Genomic DNA, 25,570 nt, shown 5'->3' on the forward strand with positions numbered 1-25,570 from the left:
AGGTCCATACATCCAAAGAAGATAATTAAAGGGGGAAGAAAGAAGAGACGCAGGGGTGACCTGGGCTCAGTACTTACTTTGCAACAGACTTCTCATGCAGTTACAAGGGGAGTCACTTAGATTCACTTTTCCCATGCACAGCAGCCTTAAAAATACACATCCAGTCCTTGCTGGTAACTCGTGTTTCCTCTGATACGGACAGGGACAGGTGACTCCAGAAGAGTCACTCTAAGCCATCACGGGCAGTGGTGTGGAGACAAGCATTGGCACTACACACAACTACTATGACTAACATCTGCCGTCTTATTTCACCTCATTTTCCTAACAGCTTTGGTGAAAAAGGTGGAAACACTGTTAGTAATGGAGTTTGCTCAGTAAGTACTGGCTGGTATGGGGATAGCATCCCTGTCAAATTCAGGTAGGGAAACGACAGGCTTATTAAAAATAATTAAAAAGTTGTACCTAGGAAAGGTCTGTCAGTGCCTCTCACACACGCACTGGGCAAAGGGGAGCAGGGGTTGCCAGGTCGAGCACTAATCAGAGCTTTTCAAACAGAGCCAAGTTTGCTGCCTTTTACACCAGACAGACCGCTGGGAGAAGGGTATGAAATGGAGCCAGAAGGGAAATACCGTACTATTGGGAGACCACAGTTGTCTTGGCAATTAAGGCCTCCCCAGGGGGTTAATTACACACAGAGACAGCCAGGCGTTTCAGAAATGTCTTCTGAATGTGCCACAAGAACGAGCACAGTTGTCCAGCCTGGGTCTGGATCTCCAGCAGACTACTCGCCCTGATCCCCTGGAAGGTGCCTCCCAAGAGGTCCATGGTTCATCAGCAGCTCAAAGGGGCGATTTGGCCATCAGGGCTGTGTCCCCAGCAGAGACCAATTGTCCTTCCCACACACCATTCCCAGGTGGGTTTTACAACAGTGTGGTTCTCTCCCCACTTCTCCAGGACACCCCTCCACTCCACATTCACACCCTAGGACACCAATTTCCCTCTAATGCAGCTTCAGTCCTCACAATCTTACAGGTGGTTATTTTTTCGAACGAGATAAAACTCAAGAGAAGGAATATATTAACTTGTATTGATGACTAAAGCCTAATCCCTATAAGTAATTATTTTTCTCTTTACTATTAATAGTAACACTTCCCCATCTGTATGGGAATCCTCTGGCAAATGTGAATTTGGCAAGTTTCACTGAGGTCTCTGAGGGAAACACATAAATGCAAAAGAGACATACCGACCTAAGATTCTCATCAATATATTTCAAAATCAATGCCAATTTCATTCCGTTTGTGATCTTCTCTGACAGTATAAACTGGAAAGCTTGCAGTTATTGGAACACATGATTGCTTTACTAACTTTCCAACTTAATAAATCCTAAAAAGTGGAAAATCCTTTTATTTCCCTCCAGTTATTTATGGCCTGGAATGTGTAAGAATCTACAGTGAATTATCAAGGAAACGAAAAAAAAACCCAGAAACTTGTACAGTAATAAATTAACCCTTCTCTCCCATGTTATGCACTAACTAAAATAACCATGGAATATACACAAGTATATTTCACTACATTTTGCTGCAAGATAGTGGTTGCATTAGGAACTATTTTGTCCAGATGTTTTTTAAATTGTATGGGTTTGAAGGGAATTTCCTAAAATATATAGTAGGAATGATTGATTATGTGGGACAACATGGTTCTTTTTTACTTGTACCAACATGAATCAAGAAGTCCTTATTTCACAAATAGGCAAGAGAACAGACTCAATGATCTTCTACCCAAAGGGAAAAAAAACATAGCATGGTGTACAGCAATGTGACAGAAAACACATGTAGTAAAACCAGTAGTTTATAAGTATATCACTCCACATCCAATATATGTGAGCTACTTATGAAGAGAAACATTCATCTAAGGACCAAGGGAATGGTTTAGACACCTTATTTGGAGGGCAATTTTTAACTTGAAAATTGTCATTGATAGTCTCAGTAAGTGAAAGCTAAGAAATTACTCATCGATTCTCACGATGCAGTGAATGTGAGCAAGGTTAAAGTTTGCTTTCATCCAAATTAATAGTTTGTCTGTTAGATCTGAGATCCAAATCTTTAAACACATTTAACCTCAGAGACTGAAAATCGTAACAAGGTTGGGGTGATTCCACCAATCAAAAAAAACCCAACCAAGCAACCAGCCCCCCCAACAAAAAAACAAAACAACAACAAAAAAAAACCAAAACATCAAGAAAGCAAAGCAAAGCAAACCAAAGCAAACCAAAACAACAAAACCAAACCAAACCACCACCACCAAACAGAAAACCAAAACCAACCAAAACCCCCCACAAACAAAACACAAAACCAAAACCAACCCCTTTTTCTCTGGATATGCTAAACTTCTGTCACAAATAAAATGTAAGGCCTACAACATAAGATTCAACCGAAGCAGATTAGAGGTGGAAAACAAGTGTTGTGCGAATTTGTTCATTTTTTTCCTGTGCTTGTAAATCACAAAATGTATTATTTCTTCTGTATAATCAGGCAATTCCCAGCTCTGTGCGAGTCTATCATACACTGAGAGAAAGGAGAATACCACTCTCCTAGAAACGAAAGAAGGCATTTTAAACTGCAAAAAACACTTAACCTTTTAACATATATGTTCCGCTTAATCTTACCTCCAAAAAATGCTCTGCTTGCTGTTCACGATCCAATTTTCTTGATGTTGTTGTAATCAGACCTGTGAAAAAGGATGATATTTGATTGTCAATATCTGTTGAAAAAAATATGTCTCTATCGACCAGAAGAAATATATTCATTTTTCAAACACTCAAAGGGAAAAAATCTATTTGAAGCTATATCAGACACAGATTTCTTGACATCTGTCAAGCATTTTCTTTCTCAATGCAGCCATCATGACTTTCTGACTAACAATGAATCTTTAAAAGAAAAATGCTGTGAGAAAAGTAACTGAAAAATGGTTAGCTGTGTATCTACAGTTAACATTCTACATTTATTACAGTGAATAAAAAAACTTACTGAAGAATCACTATTTGTCTTATGATTAAGTACTTCAACGAATCATTTGCATTTGACTGAAACCCTTCTGTAAAAAAACTCATTAAAGATCTCAGAGTTCTCAAACAATTAATGGGATAGGATGCTGATTACTTCCATGCCAAGAATACTTGACAAAGGAGGTTATTTCTGTAATAACTACTTGTATACATAATGATTTCCAAATGTAATCATTCTAACGCATTAAAGGTTTTGTACTACAATTTCATCAATTTGTTCCATGCTCAAACTGAGCATTTAAAATAAAATACCCTTTTACATGAAGATGATCAAGATATCTTTTTTTTTTTCCTTTTTTTTTTTTAAGCAAGGTACTTTCACAAATTATTAACCTCTTGTGAGACTTAAACCAAGGAAAGAAAATGAAACAGTTCCAAAGTTCCCTCAAAAAAGCAGTGCATATCTTCTATGAACATAGCTTAGTTCTTTATTTCGTTCTCACTAGAGATTTAAAGGGAGATTTGAGTTTGCCCTCGTACAAAACATTTCTTTGGTTAGGAAAATGAATCAGGTTTGTTTTGTGATAGATTCTGACGAGCATAAAGGGACCAATTGTTCCTAGAGATAAAGCTTGTTTTGGAGACAATGCCAGTGAACAAAGTCATTCTCAAGAATTTGTCATCTCTAAGATTACCAAGGAAGACGAGAAAATAAATTCTCCCTGGATAACTTATTGTACTTATTTATTTAATCAGACCAGCCAAACATCTAAATACAAATCCATGATGACGCTAAATTATTTAAAACAACCATCAGCAACATCTTATATCTACATAACACCTCTAGTCCCAAATGACTTCTATAGCTATAGCTCCTCACACTCTGTCTTCTCCTTGGAGGAATCACTTTATCTTTTTTGGTGAGGAGTGGGGAAATACTACTTGAAGTAACGGGATGAAATGAACAAAGGAAAGGCCACTCTGCTTTCAATATTTCAGACTCATTTCAAGATCTATTAGACCACAGCAGTGACACCCAAGGGAAGTCTCGGAAACCTGAGCGGGTCATTGCAATTACATGGAAGAACCTGGTGCTGTCAAAAGGCTGAAAAAACCAAAATAACCGCTATTGACTGAGTTGAGCAATTTTAAGTATTCAAAACAGTTATGTGATATGGGAGACAACTACGCACTGCACGAGTTTAAACAGATATGAGAGTATGGATGACAAATTGATGTCATTCACACAAGATCCCCCCATGTCTAGAGAGAACACAGAGATACAGGGAAGAAGTTCCTGAGAGCAGTTCAGCCCCAATAAATTGATAAAGTAAAAATTTCAGACTTGAAATATCCCTGTTCAACACATGCATGGTCACTATGGATATCTACCAAGCACAATCTAACCACAGTAAGGAACATGACCATTTTTATATCATCTTCCACTTTCTTCCCTCCTAATGTACCACCATGAATTCCACTTTCTTCTTAAACAGGAAACAGCTGCAAATTAAAGGTCTCTGTCCTCATCATCTTCTTCAGGCAGACAAATCCACTTTGCTTTTGAAGACCAAAAGCTAACATCTGAAACTAAAAAATCACTGACAGAATGAATAGTACTTGTCTTACATTGGTAAAACTAAAACTACTACTAGTACTACCACTGGTCCTCCACACAAAACTACTGTTAGCACTAAAGGGTTTGCTGGTTTTAATTTTTTTTTTTCTTTTTTCAACCTAGAGCTTTTTGGACTGCAATAATAGCCAGAGTGCCTTCAGACCCGAATTTCCTTCAAAAAGAGGTGTATGAACACATGGCAAGTCTCTAAGACAGAACTGCCTATACTTTAAATGCAGAGGATCTTAACAGACTTAGCACCCAGACTCAACAGCTGGTCCTAAAGGGCAGGTAACCAGACGATCACCATCAGTTCTGCAGACCTGATCCTGAGTTACGGTGCTAACACAACTAGTTGTTTTTGCTTTAAAGACAGCTCTGCATACAGCTGCCAGTTCTCGGCAGTTTCATTGGGTTGTTACAATACTCTATAGAAATAATCGGTCATTTGTGTGTGAAGCTGTGGAGCCTCTAGTTTCCATTCCTGTTCTCTGAAGGACTCTCTCATCCAACACCACTGGTGGCCCCACTGCAGTCTCCTGGCTGCTCAATTCCACAGGAATTCTTGAAATCACAGATAGTTCACACTACACAACACTACTGCTTAAAATATGACTATACATAAAATCAGATCTCAACTACCTGACATAAATATTTATTTAATTATAGTCAAGTATTAGTAAGGATGTGAATCTCATCCTTTCATTATTATAAAACCGTATTTCAAGGAATTCTGTTTAAGACCAATCATCAAAACTGAAAAAAAAAGGAGTATGTTCCAGTTATGTTTAATACCCACAGCTTTACCACCTTGCACTTGACCTTGTTGCACTCCATGAGGTTCGCATGGGGCCACCTCTTGAGCTTGTCCAGGTCCCTCTGGATGGCATCCTGTCCCTCAGGTGTGTCAACCACACCACTCAGCTTGGTGTCATCCATAAACTTGCACAGGGTACTTAAAGGTACTCTGTGCCATAGGTACATAACAGTAATAGCTAGCAGGATGTAGAACTTTATTTTCAAGATAGGGGGGAAACTGAGAGAAACTTGGCTTTGCACAATAAAATATATCCCAGTTTTAGTTCTTCTCTAACTGTATTACATTGTCATACTCTGTTAGGGTGTAATGGCATTATCTAAAAAATATAACTCACAGAGAAAAAATAAAACCAAAGAAATTATGTTATGCTTCACTGCTGGTTATGATATAAAATCACAGGGGCACAGTGACAAAAAATGACCTTTTATTTTTTCCTAGCTTCAATATGTGCTGTAGCTCTTCTAGATACAGCCATCTGGACAGCGGTCCAAAGCCAGTTGGGAAATATAGCACGCACTTCTCACAGAATAGTCAAAAACACTAACAAGCTTCAAAAGTCATAGCACACCTCTCAAATGGTTTCTCTCAAATTTCCAAGGAAACATCATGGTCCTGCAAAGGGCAGGAGATATTTATAACTGTGATGGTTCTTTAAGAGCATCCATGAAGAGGAAAACTGGATCCGATAGAAAAGTTATTTACAATAAAACCATCAGCTCACAAACAAGATTATGTGATTCTCTTCCCAGTACTTCATACTTTTCTTTGACTTTCTGAGTTAAAACATCTCTCTGTGCATTGTGGCACATCTGCTCCTCAGGCCATATAAATGAACTGTTTTGTGAAGCTCTGAAACATTTCTTGACCCAGTGTTTCAGCTTGGAGAAAACTATATGATCTTATACAACTTGCTTTCCTACAATATCTGTTACTTTTGCTATTGGAGTACTTTCCCCAAGCTGAACAATTATTCATCTACTCCCATTACATAGTTCAGAAATGCTGGAAGTGAATAAGCTCACCCCACTCAACATGTCCCATTATACTGCAGGACATGGTGACAAGTCCCAACTGATGCCAACTGGGAAACATCCTTCCAATGCTCCTCTGTACACTGGGTAGGATCATCCTCCTCTCCTGCATCATTCACTCTAAAAGGAAACTCAGTATGTGGATGGAGAAGAAGCAGCAGTGTCCTTCAGCCCAGTCCAAATGGGAGAACCAGAGATTTGGGGTCAGCAACAAGGCAGACCTGCCTTACAGCTTAGGTAGAGCAACAGTGACACGGAAGAAAGAACACAACCACAAATAAGAAATCCTGACACTTTAACAAATATATAAGCCCAAACAATCTTCAGCCAACACATCATCCTGAAAACAAATCACTGGTTATTAGGGCTCAGATGTGTGATCAAGACATTTGAGAAACACTTAACACCAATGATTGGGATAATGCTTTTAGCATGTCACAGATGCAAAGTGAAAAAAAATAAGAAGGTTCAGTGAAAGAGATCAAACCCCATGATTTACTTCACATTTGCAATGAATGAAGCATGCAGTTACTGAAGTGCAATGAGGAAATATTACGTATAAGCAAACAGTAACCTGATTATACGTCTGATGTCTTAGAATTAACACCAGGTATGTGTGTGAATGCATGTGTGTGTTTGTCTGTGTGTGTTTACAAATGATTGAAGATGACATAAAATCAACAAGTTATGAATTCAACAGTATGACTAATGCTTCAGAATTACTTTTTGTAGAGAACTGCATCTTTATTCATAATAAAACCAGTAAACCTGAAAGAGAGATGTGTAGCCTGTTGGTTCTCTGTGTCAGCTAAGGTACACTTTCTTATTCAAAAGTGGTATAATGTTCTGAGTCTTTTATGATATATTGTATTTTATAACAGTAGTTCTCCTTGGAAGCTTAACCATGTGGTTATGCTAAATGTCTATATCCGAGGAACACCCAAAAGTACACATCGCTCTCTGATGATATGCAGGCAACAGGCTCAATCTAGTGCAAGTCCACGGCAATCAAAGAAGCTCTGTAAATTTATGCTAGCTTAGAATCTCTCTCATATGTAATCTTTGCATTTTTATTTTTAGTCAAGAATACTTGAAAAAGCACAGACATTTCTCAACTAATTTAACATAAACAAAGGAAGGCAAACAAATTTATATTCAAATGTAATTTGAGGCCAATATCTTTCATTTCAAAGAGTTCAGTATATATATTCCATTTGCATACCCAAATTATTGCTTCCTCAGGAGGCTGTGATACTGCCATGTAATCCTACCAGAGCTCCAAAATTTGATTTGAATTCTGACATTTCTGACAATCTTTACCAAAGTTTGCTTTGTACACTACTGGAACTATAAATATGTTTTATAGGATGGCCTAAAGCTAACAGAGATATTTACGTTTATAGATATTTTTTATTATTAACTTGACAAGAAATGCAGGATAATGTACATAATAAAAGTAAATAGCGACTTTTAAAATCTTAGGTGAATTTGATGCTGATCAAAGTGAAGGTGACAAAGGTGGGGCACTAGCCCGAATTGTCACCTGAGGATCATGTATTTATTGGACAACACTATTTCATAAATTCCATAAAATATCAACTAGTTTGTCTGAGTAGACTATGCACATAAACATTAATTTATGCGCTGTAAAAGTTCACAGAATCACAGAACGTCAGGGATTGGAAGGGACCTCAAAAGCTCATCCAGTCCAATCCCCCTGCTGGAGCAGGAACACCCAGATGAGGTTACACAGGAAGGTGTCCAGGCGGGTTTGAATGTCTCCAGAGAAGGAGACTCCACAATCCCCCTGGGCAGCCTGTTCCAGTGTCTGTCACCCTCTCTGAGAAGAAGTTTCTTATCAAATTTAAATGGAACCTCTTGTGTTCCAGTTTGAACCCATTACCCTTTGTCCTATCATTGGTTGTCACCAAGAAGAGCCTGGCTCCATCCTCGTGACACTCAGTCTTTATATATTTGTAAACATTAATGAGGTGACCTCTCAGTCTCCTCTTCTCCAAGCTCAAGAGCCCCAGCTCCCTCAGCCTTTCCTCATAAGGGAGATGCTCCACTCCCTTCATCATCTTTGTTGCCCTGCGCTGGACCCTCTCCAGCAGTTCCCTGTCCTTCTGGAACTGAGGGGCCCAGAACTGGACACAATATTCCAGATGTGGTCTCACCAGGGCAGAGTAGAGGGGAAGGAGAACCTCTCTGACCTACTGACCACCCCCCTTGTAATACACGCCAGGATGCCATTGGCCTTCCTGGCCACAAGGGCACAGTGCTGGCTCATGGTCATCCTGCTGTCCACCAGGACCCCCAGGTCCCTTTCCCCTACACTGCTCTCTAATAGGTCATTCCCCAACTTATACTGGAACCTGGGGTTGTTCCTGCCCAGATGCAAGACTCTACACTTTCCCTTGTTTTATTTCATTGAATTTTTCCCTGCCCAGCTCTCCAGCCTGTCCAGGTCACGCTGGATGGCAGCACAGCCTTCTGGCGTGTCAGCCACTCCTCCCAGCTTGGTGTCATCAGCAAACCTGCTGATAGTACACTCTATTCCCTCATCCAAGTCATTGATGAATATATTGAATAATACTGGCCCCAGTGAGCTGAGCATTTCTTTGTTTTTTTAACACTTTCTGTTCTGGAAAAAAGGCATTCGCTACCTCTGTCCTTGCAGTTAGAGAGGGTGATGGGACCTGGACAAAAGCGAACCTGGCTCCTAACTCTGCTTTCAGTGCTTTAATTAGAACAGCCAATTGCCAATTAGGGTCTTCCAGCTGAATAACCCATGCTCTGCCCTCAGTTAGTTCTCGTTTCACAGAAGGGTCCTCATACAAATAAAAGCTCTCTATGTCTGTGTGTGCTTAAGTTGGTAGACCATGCTATACAAATATATACATATGCACTGTATATACAGTCAAATATTTGAGTATCTGTGTGCATGTGTCTGACATTTTACATATACCAAATGGTGTAAAATTTTAAAATTATCCTAAAATACACATATTTACAGACGTATATTTAGTTCTGAGGTTTACCCATGTTCATTCTTTCCATATTTCAATTATTATTTGAAATATTTGTGTTAGAAACAGATTAACTCATGGACTTGGAGAGCCACAGAATTAACATTCCCCAAGGGCTGTTGAAAGCAAAGGCTATAGCAGAGGAAATCTCTAAGCACTGGATAGCCTGAACAGTAGTACGGAGAGGGAAACACTGCTGTGGGTTTGCTCCTTCTGATGCTTATTCTCTATGTATCCAGATCAGCCCACGGCTGTAGGTGTGACAGTGAACTAAACTGACCTTTGGTGTAGAAGAAGCTCACATATTTTTCAATAGTGTGGCACTTAGGGACCAAAAATCAGTTTGCTGCAGGCTATTTTCTAACGCAGATTGAATTTCCTTAATATGGCTATGAAGCCAAGGAGAGTTCAACAGCTTCCTCCTTACAAAATTAAATTATTTTCATTCAACCTGTGGATGGATAACCTTACCTGAGCTGCTTTTGCTGAAGTACTGCTTGAAAGATAACAGAATCTGATATGGAGAGACAGCATATTTTACTGCTGTCTCTGGAAGTGTTGCAAATTTTATGGTATAAAGACTAAATTTTTTAAAAAATGGAATTTTAAAGAACTCCTTTATTAATTTCTCAATTCCAAACTTAGTTTAGATGAAATATGAAAAGAGTATCTGACAGGTAACAAGCAGGCTAAATAAAAGATGCCCAATACGTTCCTCTGTTTTAAGCCAAAGGCAGAGTGTCTTCCTAGGGTTAGGAAGAGGAGCAGGAAAGCAACGTCTTCCCCTTCCCTGGCACAAGACCAACAGCATGCAATTTACTGCATGTTTAACTGTCCATTATTAAAACATGATTATGTTTCCTGCTACACATATTAAAAAAAAACCTTTTCATTTAAAGAATACAAGTGCAGGATGGGTTAGAAGTATAAGCAGGGACTTCAAGTTGTTACACAGGGTTTGACTGAAACCTCAGAATATATTGTCTGGCTGCAAGTCGTAGCAGTATAGGGTTTATACCCTCTCTACTCGTAGTGTGAGAGTCTCGGACCAGTACAGTCAGGCAGCACAGGACCGTATATGTCAGGGCTTATCCATCACACCCACAGAGATGGTCTGGATGGATTAGCTGAGGTCTCATCTCAAAGCTTGCTAGTCCCTGGTTGCTGGGGGAAACTTTCTCCTCATTAAGATACCAATCCTCATCTTCAAATAAAACAATTTTTATGTGGAAACAAGAATTTAAAATTAGAGAGCTTTCTCCGCAGAGTTCTTGTGCCCTGCAAGATGCTCTGAACATGCTGCAACACTGATGCTATCACATCACAGTCCAAAGTGGATGCAGTTCCCAATCTGCCTTTCTCAAAAATACTGCAAGCAACAAGGATGCAGAAAGAAAAATCATAAGAAGATATCAAAGGAAATGTTCTGTAGATTTATCCTTGAAAGCTCTGCTTGGGGAGAAAAATGCCTTGGGATTGTTTGCTGAAAATATGGGCCTTTTAACCCAAAAAGTTAAACAGACAAAGGGAATAAGTAAAACAAGCACTGCTTTTCCAAAAATGTTCCATAAATTCAGTGACTCCTTATACTCACTGCTCATACAACAGAGCCCCTAAGTTGAATTTGCAGAAGGTCATATGGTGATGTATGGGTTTACTGATGGGTTTACTAGAAATCTCAAATATTTATTAACAGTACATATAAAGGTATGAACACAGCCTTTCCATACATATAATGAACACAGAAATGAGCACACAAATCTGTTGAGAAATACAGCCATCAGCTGTCAACTGTCCTGCTACTCTTTCTATGTAAATCTAGGACTTCAGATTAAAAAAAAAAGAGTAGCCACAATAAATAGCATTAGGATTTCCCCCATATTTTCAGGAAAGTAAAACTATTGTGTATTCCTAACCATGGAAATGTCAAAATGAATAGCAATAACCAGAGTAATTTTATTACCCACAGGCAGTGAGAGGCATTGTAAACACTCTAACAGCACATTCATCTCCTCCAATAAATTAGGGATCGACAAAATGAAATTGAATTTCAAAGATAAATGATAGAAAACGATGTACATTTTACTTGGAGATGTAAACAAACATATCATTTTATATAATTACACATGTAAACCTCTAATTTAGAAAGACTGTATTCTGATCCAAATGAATGATACTTCATTGAACAAGAAAGAGAACACACCAGGCGAGCCTGTGCAATTATGTGAAGGACTGCTGCCTTATTGTTTTTCCTGAGGTGACAATGTGAGTGAAACAACCTCTTTGAAACAAACTAGGTATAGAAAATGATTGCTTTTAAAAACAACTACGCTTTCTAATGTGTGGTTATGTCTGAAAGAAAAAAAAAAGGAGAATTTGAAGCAAAACTTTTTTATTCCTCTTTGGTTGTCCCTTCTGTCTCTCGTTAGAATTTCCTTAGCTTATTGCTGAAAATATCAAAACTCTGCATAAAATGCACAGCAAACATTTACTTCAATGAAGAATTTGGATTATGCTTTCCTTTGAAGGCAGATTCTGGCTTTTTTTGTTCCTCGAATCTGTTTAAAATGACAATATGGTGTGCCAGTCTGTTCAGCCTGGTGGAACAGGGAACTCAGAGGGACTCCCTTTCATCCCTTCAAAACTCGGCCAGGATGGCCCTCAGCAACTGCAGGCAAAGCCACCACTCTCCTAAATATTCCTCTCCATTTAAAAAACGGCCAGGTTTTCTGTTCCCTGTATTCCTCCTGGAAGGCTGTTGGGGAAAATGACCGCATGGTTAAAAGCCCTTGTTTCCAGACAGACTGTGTTTATGAGCAATTTGCACATTACTTTTGGTCAACTAAACAAGCCAAGCTCCTTTGGCTTCATCTCACCTAATGAATCTGCCATTGCCCTTCTGCATGGCAGTCCCAGCCCTCATCCCCCCTAAGCCTGATGGATGGACGTTGTACACTGTGTTCTAGGTAAGGCCTACACAGCCCAGCTAAACTGGCCTAACTACCGCCTCCAGTGGATGCAAGTCTGGCAGAAAGCTGCAGTCTTGTTATTAATCCTCGAATACACCATTTTGTTTAGTCCACTGATGAATTTCTACTCAACGAACTCCCAGGGATCCTTTCTTCCTCTTCTTTTTTTCCCCTCAACCTCTCCTGTTTGGATGATGCCTCTGGATCAGAGCAAACTCCCACTTTTGAAGCCAGCACCATCGAAGAAACCACCCAACAAGATCGTTTGTCTAGCCAATACTTGAAATAATCTGCTAATGTGTGCCCTTCAGCATGCAAATTCCTCTTTCAAGACTCATCATTTTTATTTCCTCTTTAGCCAGTCGCATATGCACATATCAATTTGACTATTAATCTCCATGTCCTCGTACCTCATAAATTCTGCGGTGCGACCATATCAAATGCATTACTGAAGTCCATGTAGATGACACACAGAGCATTTCTTAAAACATCATTTATCTCATCAGTGACAACAGGATAGGCTGATGCAATTTACTTCTGCTAAACCCATGAGCACTTTTATCCCATTTTCTATTTATTTCCATGTTTTTAATTATACTGTCCTTCAAAATGCGTTCAAAAGCCTTGCAGATGACAGAGGTCAGACAAATAGTTCTGTGACTGCAAGGCTTATTTCTTCACCCTGTCTTCCTGCTCTTTACCACTGACATTTTGTTACCTCCCATTTTTATGGTTCAAATCCCAGATTTGATAACACCCCTAAACAGTTACTTGCTACAGGACTTCAGTTTAAGGTGAATTTTCACATTTCTGGAGCAGAGATGATCATAGTTATTCTCACTTCCTAGAAGTGGTGACAGTGACTTGGGTTTGGCCAGGAAGAAGCCAAATCCCAAACAGCTGTGGACAGCAGGATAAGTCTGCAAACGTGCCTGTATCAAGCCACAGTCACCACCTGACTGTGGTCGCTTTGACCATAAATAGCTTCAGGTACCTCTATGAAGTGCCTGAACTCAGTCTGGATGAAGCTACTGCTCAAACTGCAACCCCAAGAAGCCTGCCCTCAAAAATGATCCTTCAAGGACGAGGAGGGGGCAGAACAACCATCAAACACAGTCTGCAATCCACAGCAGCAGTTTTTAAGTGAAAAGACTGATAATACTCGAAGTGCCCAAGCTGCACTGTCTCCTTCAGCGCAACTGATGGGTAATTTCTCTGTGGTGTCATTGCAGCCTGGGTCATCTCTTAGGGCTGTGATGCTCTGAAACAACTGAGCAAATGCCCTTGAGGGACTGTCATGCAAGAGCTTAGCTCTCCTAAAACACTTCACACGGCAGCTCACAGTTTGTGGGATAAGAAGGTTTTCAAGTTCAAATCCTTTATTTAGGCTCAAACGAATGCAATAAGAACAGAAATAGCATTCATATCTTCTTTTGTTTTCTTCCCTTAAAAAGTGCAGTGCTGCCTAAAAACCTAACTGTTAATACAATGCCTCAGCACAGATTTTAACATCCCCCTGCATTGCTTTCATTTTCAGGCAGAAATTACAGAATTCTATTTGGGTTATAATTAGCATATAATTATTACTGGCAGGAATAGTTATAAATATATATAACTGGTGGCTAGCTTAGTAACCAGCACACATAATCATTATACAATTTTCTTTAATTTTTTTGTGCACAAAGGCCTCATAATTCTGCAAAAGCGACGACTGAGCCTAACTAGACTCTTGTTCTAATTTATGCTAATTAATTTCACTGTTTGCAAGAAAGAAGACTTATATAACATCCACGGCAGGGGTAGGTGGTACCACTTTCAGTGGAAAGGGGCTATGCAAATACTCTGCACCTTGGGCCTGAATACATCATGAATTATTGTTCAATCTCTTTCTCTAGCATATTATGATGTAATAACAAAGGAAGGAAACAAATAATAATAAAAAAGTCTCCAATGAACACTTTTGTATAACATATGCATGGGTCACAGCATGATGAAGTCCTGGTATTTTCCTGTCTCAATTGTGGAGGAGGTGTGGAGGGTGTGTGGGGCACAGCTGTCAGTTTTTCCTCCTAATCTAGACACCCTCATTACCTCTTAAAGAGAAGTGATTTCACATTTTTCCACACACACCCTCAACTGAGCTCTGTTCTTGACAATAGAAAAACAACCCCAGCTTTTCTCTCAACTGCATCAAAAGAACGGTGTTGATCCCTCCTTACCAGCAATTGTCTCCAGCTCAGCAAACCCTCAGCGCTGGGAGAGCGGCCCCTCACGCTAACCGCAGATTCCCCAGGTCAATCTCATCTTCATCTCTAATAACAAAAATGATTCATCGGCATGGTGACCTTCCAGAGGCAGAATGCGGAGGTATGGGAAGAAGCCTCATAGAAAAGATATATGGCCTTGTTTCATGACATGCAACTCACAGATAGACCTCAGACTCTCAAGATTCCCCTGCCCTTCCCAAGGTGGCCTCCTGCCTAAGTAACCATACTGAGACACCTCTGCTTGGTTTCCATCTCACCCTCTGTCTTGGTCCTTAACCTTACATGAGCCATTTAATGTCTCTGTGCTTCGGTTTCCCCTCCCATAAAACTGTGGTAATTGATCTTTTTCTTTGAAAAGTGCCTTGTGATTGATAAAGGAAAAACTTATTTGTGTAATAGTAAGATATTATTATTAACTACCAATCTCATAAAGCTCAGCCTTAACAGCTAAGCATTTTCCAAAATGTATTAAATATGTGAAGAAAATAATTTCTTTAAAGACTGAAACTAATTCTTTTGCCTTCCAGAGTTTTCTGCTTGCTTTTATTTTCTTCTTTTTTTTCCACTTCTCTGGGCAGGGATTTATTTAAATTGTTATCAATGGGTAAAATATAGTATTAGCTCTGATCCCCCACTTCAATGGCTCAGCACATAACAAAAACGCACAGAACTAGAACGTGAATGTAGCTGCTTTTCTCTGCAAAGCCAGTCCAGGGCCTCAGCCTGGCTCAACAGCTGTCAGAGCGGAGAGGCAAGTGTGGGCCCTGGAGACCAGTAAATCTGCAGCCGAGGAAGAGGAGCAGATTCAGATATTTGCGAAGAGTCCTCTCTTGCTTTGACACCAAGTAAGAGGTGGGATTCTCTGGCTGAGCTCTCTCCATGTGCACAGGCAGATGGAGTGGAGGAAGGGCAGGCAGACCCCAGGCTCAGCTGCTCAGTGGGGGGGTCTCAGTAGCATCCCAAGCACCATCCCCGCTGGCTGCTTTTAAACAGTGATACTGATTTATTTATAACTCCCAGAGTGGCTGGGGAAGAACCTGAGGGGACTATGATGAGAGTATAGAGGGGACAGAGGAATAAGGAGATCTGCACTGGGGAGGATGTGAACGTACATCCATCTCAGCATAGGAGACGGAAAGCAGGGCATGTTAAGCAAGCCCTGGCCACTGATGGGGTTGATGACAGAGGAGCAAAGGCCAGCCATCCCATAATGAATGAGGATGGAGTGGTGCTACCACAAGGACTTGCTTTTGGAACAGAAGATGCATCCAGAGGTTGTGACAAGCTGCTTCTGGAAGTATTATGACTGTAGGGACAACCCCCACTTGCTTTTTGTTTTCTCCTGCCTGAAGCACAGCCCTGCTGGTTTGATCCATCACTGCTTATACACTTCTCCCTTACACTTTCTACCGTCTCCTTTTGACGCTTGGTTAGTGCACAAGTCCTCATTTTCTATTTCTTCACGCTTTGAAGAATGCAGAAAATGATGTTCACCTAGCTGAAAGAGGAATGTGTGTGACCTGATCCAAGCCTCACGTGTGCTTCTCTCCTGGTCACACAAATGGGGCTCTGAGTTCCTCCCAGACCTGCATGGCACAACTGTGAGACCAAGGAACAATGGAAGCTACTCTTCTATTCCTTCCCAGTCCTTCCAAATGAGTAAATCAAGTCTCCTGAGCTACCTTCTTCTTGTACAGATCCCTATCAGAAATATTAAGAGGGATATGGATGAAACAGAAATGGAAACGTATGTATATGAAATCACCAAAAGAAGTACCAATCAGGTTTAAGAGAATGGTCTATATTGATAAACCAAGGAGATGACTGACAGCGGTCAAACAGGTGAACTCTGGGGAAGGTGCCGTTTACATCTGGGCAGTAGGCTCTGATAAGGTCCCTGCACTGATGACTTGTCAGCAGAAGACCTGTGATATGGCAGCTGGAAGAGGGCAACAAGGTTACAGCAGGTCACATATATTGTCACCCTAAAAGAAAGACAGACAATAGCCCTAAAGATATCCAAGATGAGGAAATGAAGAAAGTGAGCAATGATTTACAGAGGCAGAAATAGGCAAAATTGTGATGCAAAGATAATAGTTAAATCCTAAATGTTTCAAAAGGCCTGTCTAAAACTCAGTTCCTTGTCAGTCAAGAAGAACCCAAGAGACACAGAGAGGACTTGAGTTTTCTGCACGAGCCGTCTTGGCAGCAGCACTTGGATACACATGCTTCGGTGTGTAGGGTATGAGAGTGTGAATGGGTAGAATCAACTTATAGAGCAAGCTAAATAAAATAAAATGCCGTTCTCCCTTCACAAGATCTCACACTGAGTTTTGTTACACTTAACTGTGACACTCTTATTTCAGCTAGTTTTAATCTAGGCGACTTCTCAATAAAATGGATGCCACGTTTAACTGTCCTGCTGACCACAAGCTGAGGAGAACCATGAGGATAATACACACACCCATTGTGAAACCTATTCTGTGCTAACCTATCATGACTCAAAAGCTGGTTGTTATTGCACTACTGGATACAAAGGCTCTGAAGCAGAGTGGGATGCTTGGTGTGCTCATTTGCATCTCATTACCCAGCATGCTCTTCCTCCTCAGAGCGATTTTCATAGTGGCATTGTTGTCCGAGCCCTGGGAACAAGTGGAAAGATTTGGTGACTTTGGATGCATGCAGTTCTTTTCTACTTGCTTTGCTCCCCCTTTATAATGAAAGGCTTTGCAAAGTGGTGAAAATGAATCAGTTTTCCATTTTTAAGGCTGTATGGGTGGCGTTTTTTTCAGTAGTTTAAGCTATCAGGAGCAAATCTTGAATAACAAATAAGATTACAGAAATGTGAGCCTAATGTTCCTCTCTACAAGGTGCTCAAGCATGAAGGTTTTGATCAGAGAGTAAGAAATTAGATTTAACTTCCATCTGATTTAAGTTTCGTTTGTACAAAGAACCTATTTCAGCAAAATGTGATTGCAAGCTCATTATTCAGTGAAGGGCAAATATCTTCAATCGCAATCCAGTAAGATCAGCAGTTTCTTCTGTGTGTCACAAACCTCAACGAAGAGAACTGAACATACTGGCTTCTGTCATTGTCTACATCTAAGACTGTGATGATTTCACCCTGTCCAATTCCTTTCAAAAGCTGTAGCTTCCAATTAAAAGTATAAGTTGTCAGCCAGAATAAGTGTCTATCATTTGAGCCAGAGCAGTTTTGGTTTCTGGCAGTTTTACTGCATCAAAGGGTTGATTTACAGATCAGTTACAAATTTTTTTATTCAGTGCTAAAGGGAATAAAACTGCTTCAGACACAGACTAAAAACAACACTAAGTTACTTAAGTTCTCCGCAGTTTTCTATACGTTTTATCAAGTTGGAAATAAAACTTCATTTCTCAGTGATTTTCTAGTTTCCAACAGGCATTTAAAAATAATGTAAAAAAATAAAATCCAGGAAAATCTTAGAACCTCAACATCATTGTTCTTTAACAACATCTAGCAAACAAAGATTATACTTCATAAATGTCAATGAATTCAGCACTGAAAGCCTGTGTGAGGTATGAGGTTAACTTCTCCACAGGTTAAATGGACTTCTCCTATTTTACAGACAAGGAATCTTAGCTATAAAAATAGAACTACATGTTGAAGACTGGAGCAAAACAGAGCAGGAACACATTTAAAACTTATCTTCATTCTTTCAGGTTTGTGTTTTAAGAATGTAAGCAATTCTGAGACTCCTTCTTGGGATATAAAAAGGGTAAATATGGGTAAAAATCATATACAAATACATGACAGAAACTTCTGAGGCAAGGAGAAACCCTGAGTTTCTGGGGTTTTAAGGCCAAGACTCAGTACCTCCTTAAAACATGCAGAAGGTTTGCTCCTCGGGCTTCATGTGGCAGGGGGATGAGTGGCATTTCACAGCAGGATCCTGTGATGATGCTTTTAGGTGGTTATGCTGTATAACCCTTGATGAATCAATTAGGCATTCTCGGTCATCTAAATTATTCATTTCACTAGCAGCATTGTTTTTACAGCCCTAGGTCTAGAAACGCTCCTGTAGGATCCAAAAGGATCAGATTGTACCTGCTGTAGGTACCTGGGATGTGCTTGGTGAAGTAAACCAACCCGGAGATAAGGCAAAGGGAATAGGTTTTTAAAACATTTTAAGATGTTTTAAATCACTGTCAGCTACTTTAAAGCCCAAACCTACCCCTAGCACATTGGACTGAGCTTGGAGAAAGCGTGCTGGGGTATCATGGAGACACGCAAGAGCTGGGAGCAGAGACTGGTAGCTGGGATGGGACTTCATATGAGCCAGGATAGGCATAGATCTAATCACAATAACAAAAAAACCCCAAAATTTTCAAAAAGGCCATGATATCTGGTAATAGTAACACAGAGTTGAGTGCACTGCTGGAGCACCCGGACAATCCTGGCAGCTGCTGCACAGCGTGGCGATGGTGGTACCAAACAGGGATGCATAAAGAGCTACAGCATCTCGTTCTCTTCCAGAGCCAATGCTTGTACAAGCAGCCAGACATGAACTGAGGCGGAACAGTGCAAAGTAATGAGATAATGAACAATAGTGCATTAAAAAGTGAAATGGGCAGCAGTTCAGTAAAAGTTCACTAAGACACCTTATGCTCCAGAATAATTTTGCTTTGTCAGTCAAAGAAAGACAAAGAAGTACGATAAAACACATTTTTAATACATGGATTTTTCCATGAGTCAGCATGGACTCCCGCCACACCACCCAAACTCCTCCTAAAGCCAAGGGTTAGTGCAGGTGTCATGGACCAGAACAGGACCCTGGTTAACCAGTACAGGTAAGACTTACTGCACTCACCCGCACCCTGCCTGGCTGACAAACATCCTTGCACAGTCAAAGGAGAGAAGCAGGCACTTCTTAAGCATAATTTACATGGTTTATTTTAGATAGCCAAGCTAAGAGGAGTTAAAATGCAGTTAGGGGGGGTCTAGCTCTCTCCAGTGACTATAAAGGCAGTTTACAAAACAAACTTGGGTGCAGATGACCACAGTTTGATAAGAGGAGTCCCACACTCTGCGTCCTAAGGTATAAAACCCAGTAGGCAGATGAGGGAGGCAGGTCCTCCTGGATTTGGGGCTTACTGGTGTGGCCTTATGACATAAATTAGAGCAGCCCCAGAAAGCTGTGAAGATTTGAATGCCTTATTTTAAGCTACATCATTCTCTTTCCCATCACTGATATTTCTCCAGGATCCTCCACCAGCTGGCTTCCTTCTCTCTGTGTGCACGGAGGGACCTCTCCTCTCCTCTCCCATGGCTCAGACGGTTCCCGCATCCTCTGGCCACTGGAGTTCAAGGAGGGACATGGCACCCGTGACCCCTATTTCTGCCACTGAGATAAATTCAACTTTCCATTCAATTTTTTATTTCTAGGTCAAGACAAGAATGATAGATTAAAAACAAAAATAGCAGAGCATTCAGTCTGGAAGCTGCTGCAGCGCTGCACTTCCAGCCTGCCGGACCCAGACAGCCTCCTGCCTCCATCTATGCCAGTTATTGATTTCTGTACCAAAATATTTACACTGGCACAACCCCCAGTGAGTGTAATTATATGGGTTTAAAGGTGGTTTATACTAGCATAGATTATGAGATAAATAAGCTCATTTATACTGCTGTAACTGCATTCACTTCAGGGTATTTGTACTGCTTTAATGATACCAGTGTAGTTAAAGCAATACAACTTGTGTCTACAGACAAGACCTCAGCCTAATGGTAATTAACACAGACATTTCCAGCCACCCTGAGCAGTTGAGGTTTATGTTGGAAATAGCAACTGACCCATAACAATTTGCAACAGCATCAGAAACCTCTATAAAACAGCTCCATGTTCAATTGCTTTTGCCACATTTGCAGGAAGAATGTTTATTATGCCCCTTTTAGCAGGAGGCTCCAAGAGCTCAAAGTTGCTTGTGGCCACTTTTCTCTCGCGTCTGAACAGCGAAACAAAACAAAAAAATAATCAATTCAGCCACTGACATTTTGCTGTGAAAGAGCTAAGCCAGCACAAAAACGCTGATAAAAGTGGCGGTTAACCCTGTGCTACTCTCATTGTTCTTAATTCACCAGCACCGAGCGCTCGAGAAGCCCGCGGAGAACAGGAGAAAGGGGAGCGCGGGAGAAGGGGCTTTGCCATCTGTTGCCAGGGCTGACATCACCCCTGCTTGCTCAAGCGTCGCTTCTCGGGGCTGTGTGAGCATCGTTAATCAGGGTTGCCCTGCGCCGGCCCATTCAGCGGGGCCGCGGCTGTCAGCGCTCAGGACCTGCCAAAGTGCTCGGCCTCGCTCCGAGAGGGTTTGGATATACATCAAGATTACTTTGGACGGTGTATTTGTCAGCTTGTCCCGGGAGAAATCGTGCCCTGCACGGTACGTAACTTGACAAAGGGAGAAAAAACAACCCCAGAAAACCAGCCTGCTCTCCTATAAGCATGATCCATGGGTTAAACTCAACTTCAAAATAAAAGAAAACAGATTGCGCTTTCCGCTGAGACTGGATTTGCCAAGAGGCTGCTGAACCCATCAATGCAATAATGGATACACATTTTGCTTAGCTTTGTACTCACAGTCTATTTATCTCTTTCCCCTGAAAAATACTAGAACGATCTCATGGGAAAATACAAGAAATTCCATGTCCAGAAAAACATGAGGTTTAATAAAAAAAGGGGCTGTCAATGCAGACAGGCGGGAATGTTGCCCTTGGACGGTCAGGGAATGGAGGCACAGAGGGGCTTAGTGACTTGTTCAAGGTCAAACACATAAATATACATGAGCAAGGAAAGACTGAAGAGCTGTCTACAAACACTGCAACAGCACAGACACCAACTAGACACACGGACTCCTCATTTCCAACCATCTTCTAGTTTCCCAAATATCTGAGTGGGTCATAAACAAAGGATAAACTAAGGGCATGTCATGTTTAAAATATATATGAGATAAATATGGAAAAAAAAGACTGAGACATATATTGAATGGGTTTCCAAAAAAATGCAAAATTTCTATTTGGAGTTGTGTTTTTTCCTTAGGGATGAAGAAGGGAGCACAAATACAAGTTTCTTTTACAGGAAGCAGATCTGTAATTGAGAAATCAGTGATTCTTTAAATGTGAAATATCAGATGGGACTCATCTAGAGACTAAGACACCTAAATTTAGGTGCTGTATGTGATGTATGGAGCTCATCAGTACACGTTCAACTCAGTTGCTTACACATAAGCATCCAGGGCTTTGGGAACATCTCCTGGCCCCCAGACACTGACCTGGAGATGTGGGTCTCCTGCCGGCCCTGCAGATGCCTCAGGTATCCCAGGGCTTCTCATTTAGCACTCCATGCCCACGTCTGAAGTGCTTTTCTCCCAGTTTGAGGGAGAAAAAGAAAACGTTACTTTGCCTGCATGTTACTGCATGATGATGACTGGAACAAATCATGAAGGAAAACTTAGGTTCCTACTTTCGGTGACCTTAATTTCATTTTCATCCTATATGGCCTGTTTTCCAGACCCTACCTGACATCAAGTTCTGCTAATTAATACCTTCCTACATTGCTCAGCACCAGTGATAGCTTCCCTCCCAAGTACTTTTGACAAAACTGGGCATCAAATGAAGTGCTTTTCTCACTCAATCTCAGTTTTCCAACAGTTGTGGGTTGGTTTTTTGTTTTTTTTTTTTTTTTTTTTTTGGTGAAAAAACCCACACTTCTTCATTACAGTGTTTTTAATTTCCATATTTTTTCTCTAAAATTAGGAGTTTGGGTTTGAGGATCCCACTGTGCTGTGTAATAGTCTCCCTTCATGCCTTAATGCAGTCCAGGCTTCCACAGTCCCCATACCCAGAATCCCAATGGGACAAAAAATACTGCTCAGAGAAAGCTGTCTGAGCAGGTTGCTCAGCCCAGAGGACTGGGAGCTGTGGAAAATGCATTGGGACTGCTTTTCTCCAAAGACCAAAGAAGTATTTTAAACCTGGGGTTTTAAACCCCCCAAATTCAAACTTCTATATGGCATTTTTAATGAGAAAAAAAAAAAAAAAAAAGACTCAGGCTCTCCTGTGCTTTATACAGTGATATATCACTGTGTGGCATGTCACCATCCGAAAATCCTCCTTGCAGCAAGTGTTTCTTGGCTGATACATATTCAATTTCTGTAGTACTGTCATCCCCTGACTATGCAACATGTCTAATTTGGAAGGACTAAGGTGCTGAGTTATACCCCAACTAGCCCTTGAAGGCACAGGTGCTCAGGGCTGCAAGAAGATATATCTGTTTTCCTGCCCTCCTCAATACATCACCACTGATGACAACAGCTCCTGAGAGGGAACCGCTCCATTTTCCCATCCCTGCTGCCCCAAGGGAAGAGGCAGTGGGTTGGGTTTGGACAGGGGTCTGAGAAACCCATCAGCCACAGGAGACATTGTGTCTCCATTCTTGCTCCACACCCCCTTCCACAGGAATGATGCCACCAGAATATACAGCCTTAACTGAAGATGTTTGCTAGATCTACATTAAAACATCTTCTGATGGGGAAAAACCCCCCACCTTTCTGACAATTTTATGAGAGCTACACCATGGCAGGAATTCACAGGAATAAGAGAAGGAGGTTTAGGTTGGACATTAGGAAAAGGTTCTTCACCCAGAGGGTGCTGGACACTGGAACAGGCTCCCCAGGGAGGTGTCACGGCCCCAAGCCTGACAGTGTTCAAGAAGAGACTGGACAACACCCTCAGACACACGGTGTGAACTGTGGGGTTGTCCTGTGCAGGGACAGGAGTTGGACTCAATGATCCTTGTGGGTCCCTTCCAACTCAGGACATTCTGTGATTCTATTTCAACTGATATGATGCCAAACATCACAAAGGATGAAAGTCATCTTGTCTAGTTCCAGCTCAGTAAACCTGGGTGTCCTGTCTAAGCCTTTAATCCAAGTTTCTGTTGCAAGAGGCACGGGAAGGGCTGCTCGGCAGCCTGGACCACCACTCTCTCTCCACTGCCTACAGACAAGTCTGCATGTCTGGTTGAGCAGAGATGCCTAACTCCGAAACGGTGACATTAAACAAGGTTAATCTCATCCTTTGGTCAGCAGCACCACCACAAAATGCTGCCCTCATTGCTCCTTGCAATTCTGCCCTCTCTCCACTTGCAAATTCACAGGATCACAGAATGTTAGGAATTCAAAAGGACCTCGAAAGATCATCTAGTCCAATCCCCCCGGCCAGAGCAGGAACACCTAGATCAGACATATACATATTCAGATACATTCAGATATAATCATAAATCTCTGGGCAGCAGTATACAGGTATTCAGAAGTCTTGACTTCTTTTGGCAATTTAGTCCCGAAGTTTAACTGTTTATACAGGAAGACTTAATGAGTACAGTTACTTGTGTGAAAACACAAGCATCTGTGGTTGTGATTATGGCTAAATTCAGCCTGCAACCTCAGCTGTCAATAGTTTACTACCTTTCAAAAATTATAATAAAAATAAATCACATCCCCTAATTACAAAGGGACTATTTTGAAAAGTCTGAAAAAGGTGACCTGCACCTTTCGGGCAGGAGCGTGCTTGCTGTGTGACCTTCCCATCACCCTAAGCATAACGAAGCAGAAATAATTGGGAAATTCCCTCCGATGTCACCTCTCAAGGCTGTCATCGCGCTGCCGCCCGCTCGCAGTAATCGCTGCTGGCACAGGACGTGCTCGTACCACGCTGCATTATTAGCAAGCTGTCAGACACCAGCGACACAGACCCCCCGTGCCAACACTGAGAGAGCTATAAGGGTAATAATGTTTGTTAGGTAAAAATAACTGAACTTTCAGAATTTAAAAAAAAACCCACAACACAAAACCGTAGCCTTTGGTTGAATGCCGCTTTATTTCTTTCCCCATGCCAAGCTCAGGAAAGGGTTTATGTGTTTGATACAAGCTTATGTTGAAGAGCAGGAATTTATTTGCAGAGTTTTTATTGCAAGCCCACAAGGGTTGCCGTGGGGATTGCTGTTACGTTTTAATTGCTTTTTATAGGCTTATGGCTAGTGCCTGTAAGCCAAGCCCCAAGTAAGGACTTGAATACAACCTGCAGTCCGAGGAGAGGAGCTCCAAGTCCCACTTACCCCTATGCTTGCCCATCGCATCCCAGAGGCAGTTGCCCACCAAGCACCTGTGACAGTAACACAACCCGGCATGGGTTCCTCTGCCCCATCTCCTCTGCCCTGGCTCCCTGGGGAGTCTGGAGGCAGGAGAAGCCACCCACACGGTCCCCATCCCCACACGGTGATGGAGAAGCGAGCAGTGACCCCAGCACACCTGGCCCCGTCTTTTGAGCAGCCGGCAAAGGAGGGGGGATTCGCACTCTCCTGTAATAAATATCCATCATGAGTCAAAGTCCAGCTGTCAAACAGTTCATTCCTTTATACCATCTTCCCCTACATAAGGAACAGCCTCTCAGTTCAGTTTTCAACCTAACACCTCATTCAAATCTCTCCTGGAGCCCATAAAAAAATCTGTGAAAGGCTGTAAATATTTCAAGAAGAACAACTCCAAGTTACTTCCCCTTTAACAACTTCTCAGCATATCCTCTCCTCCACTTCTCCTGTTTCGGTTGTAAACCCAGGATACAGGAATGCCATCAATTTGCAGCAATGATGATTGTTCAAGTATTACAAACACAGCAGGATCACAAAACAATTTAGGAGTAAGTTGAAACACTTAACAGCTGACCTCCTCTTTGTGTCGATGAAATCAATAGCCAAAATTTCCCCTCCTACGACAGCTGTGGCTTAGGAGTTTGGTTGCTGTAC

At 41.3% G+C, this 25,570-nt stretch overlaps 1 protein-coding gene across 4 annotated transcripts in view; it reads right to left on the reverse strand.

Annotated features, from left to right (window-relative positions):
• The window catches only part of FAT3 (FAT atypical cadherin 3), a gene marked incomplete at its 5' end in the record, with an annotated part of 328,465 nt that overhangs the window by 130,684 nt on the left and 172,211 nt on the right, over nt 1–25,570 (reverse strand). For all 4 annotated transcript variants that reach the window (XM_082063483.1, XM_082063481.1, XM_082063482.1 and 1 more), the window contains one exon: nt 2,666–2,727. In XM_082063483.1, coding sequence (XP_081919609.1) covers nt 2,666–2,727 — 62 coding nt within the window. The remainder of the gene's footprint in view (nt 1–2,665; nt 2,728–25,570) is intronic.

This window comes from Streptopelia decaocto (genome assembly GCF_964273445.1).
Source record: "Streptopelia decaocto genome assembly, chromosome: 1".
Taxonomy (NCBI): domain Eukaryota; kingdom Metazoa; phylum Chordata; class Aves; order Columbiformes; family Columbidae; genus Streptopelia; species Streptopelia decaocto.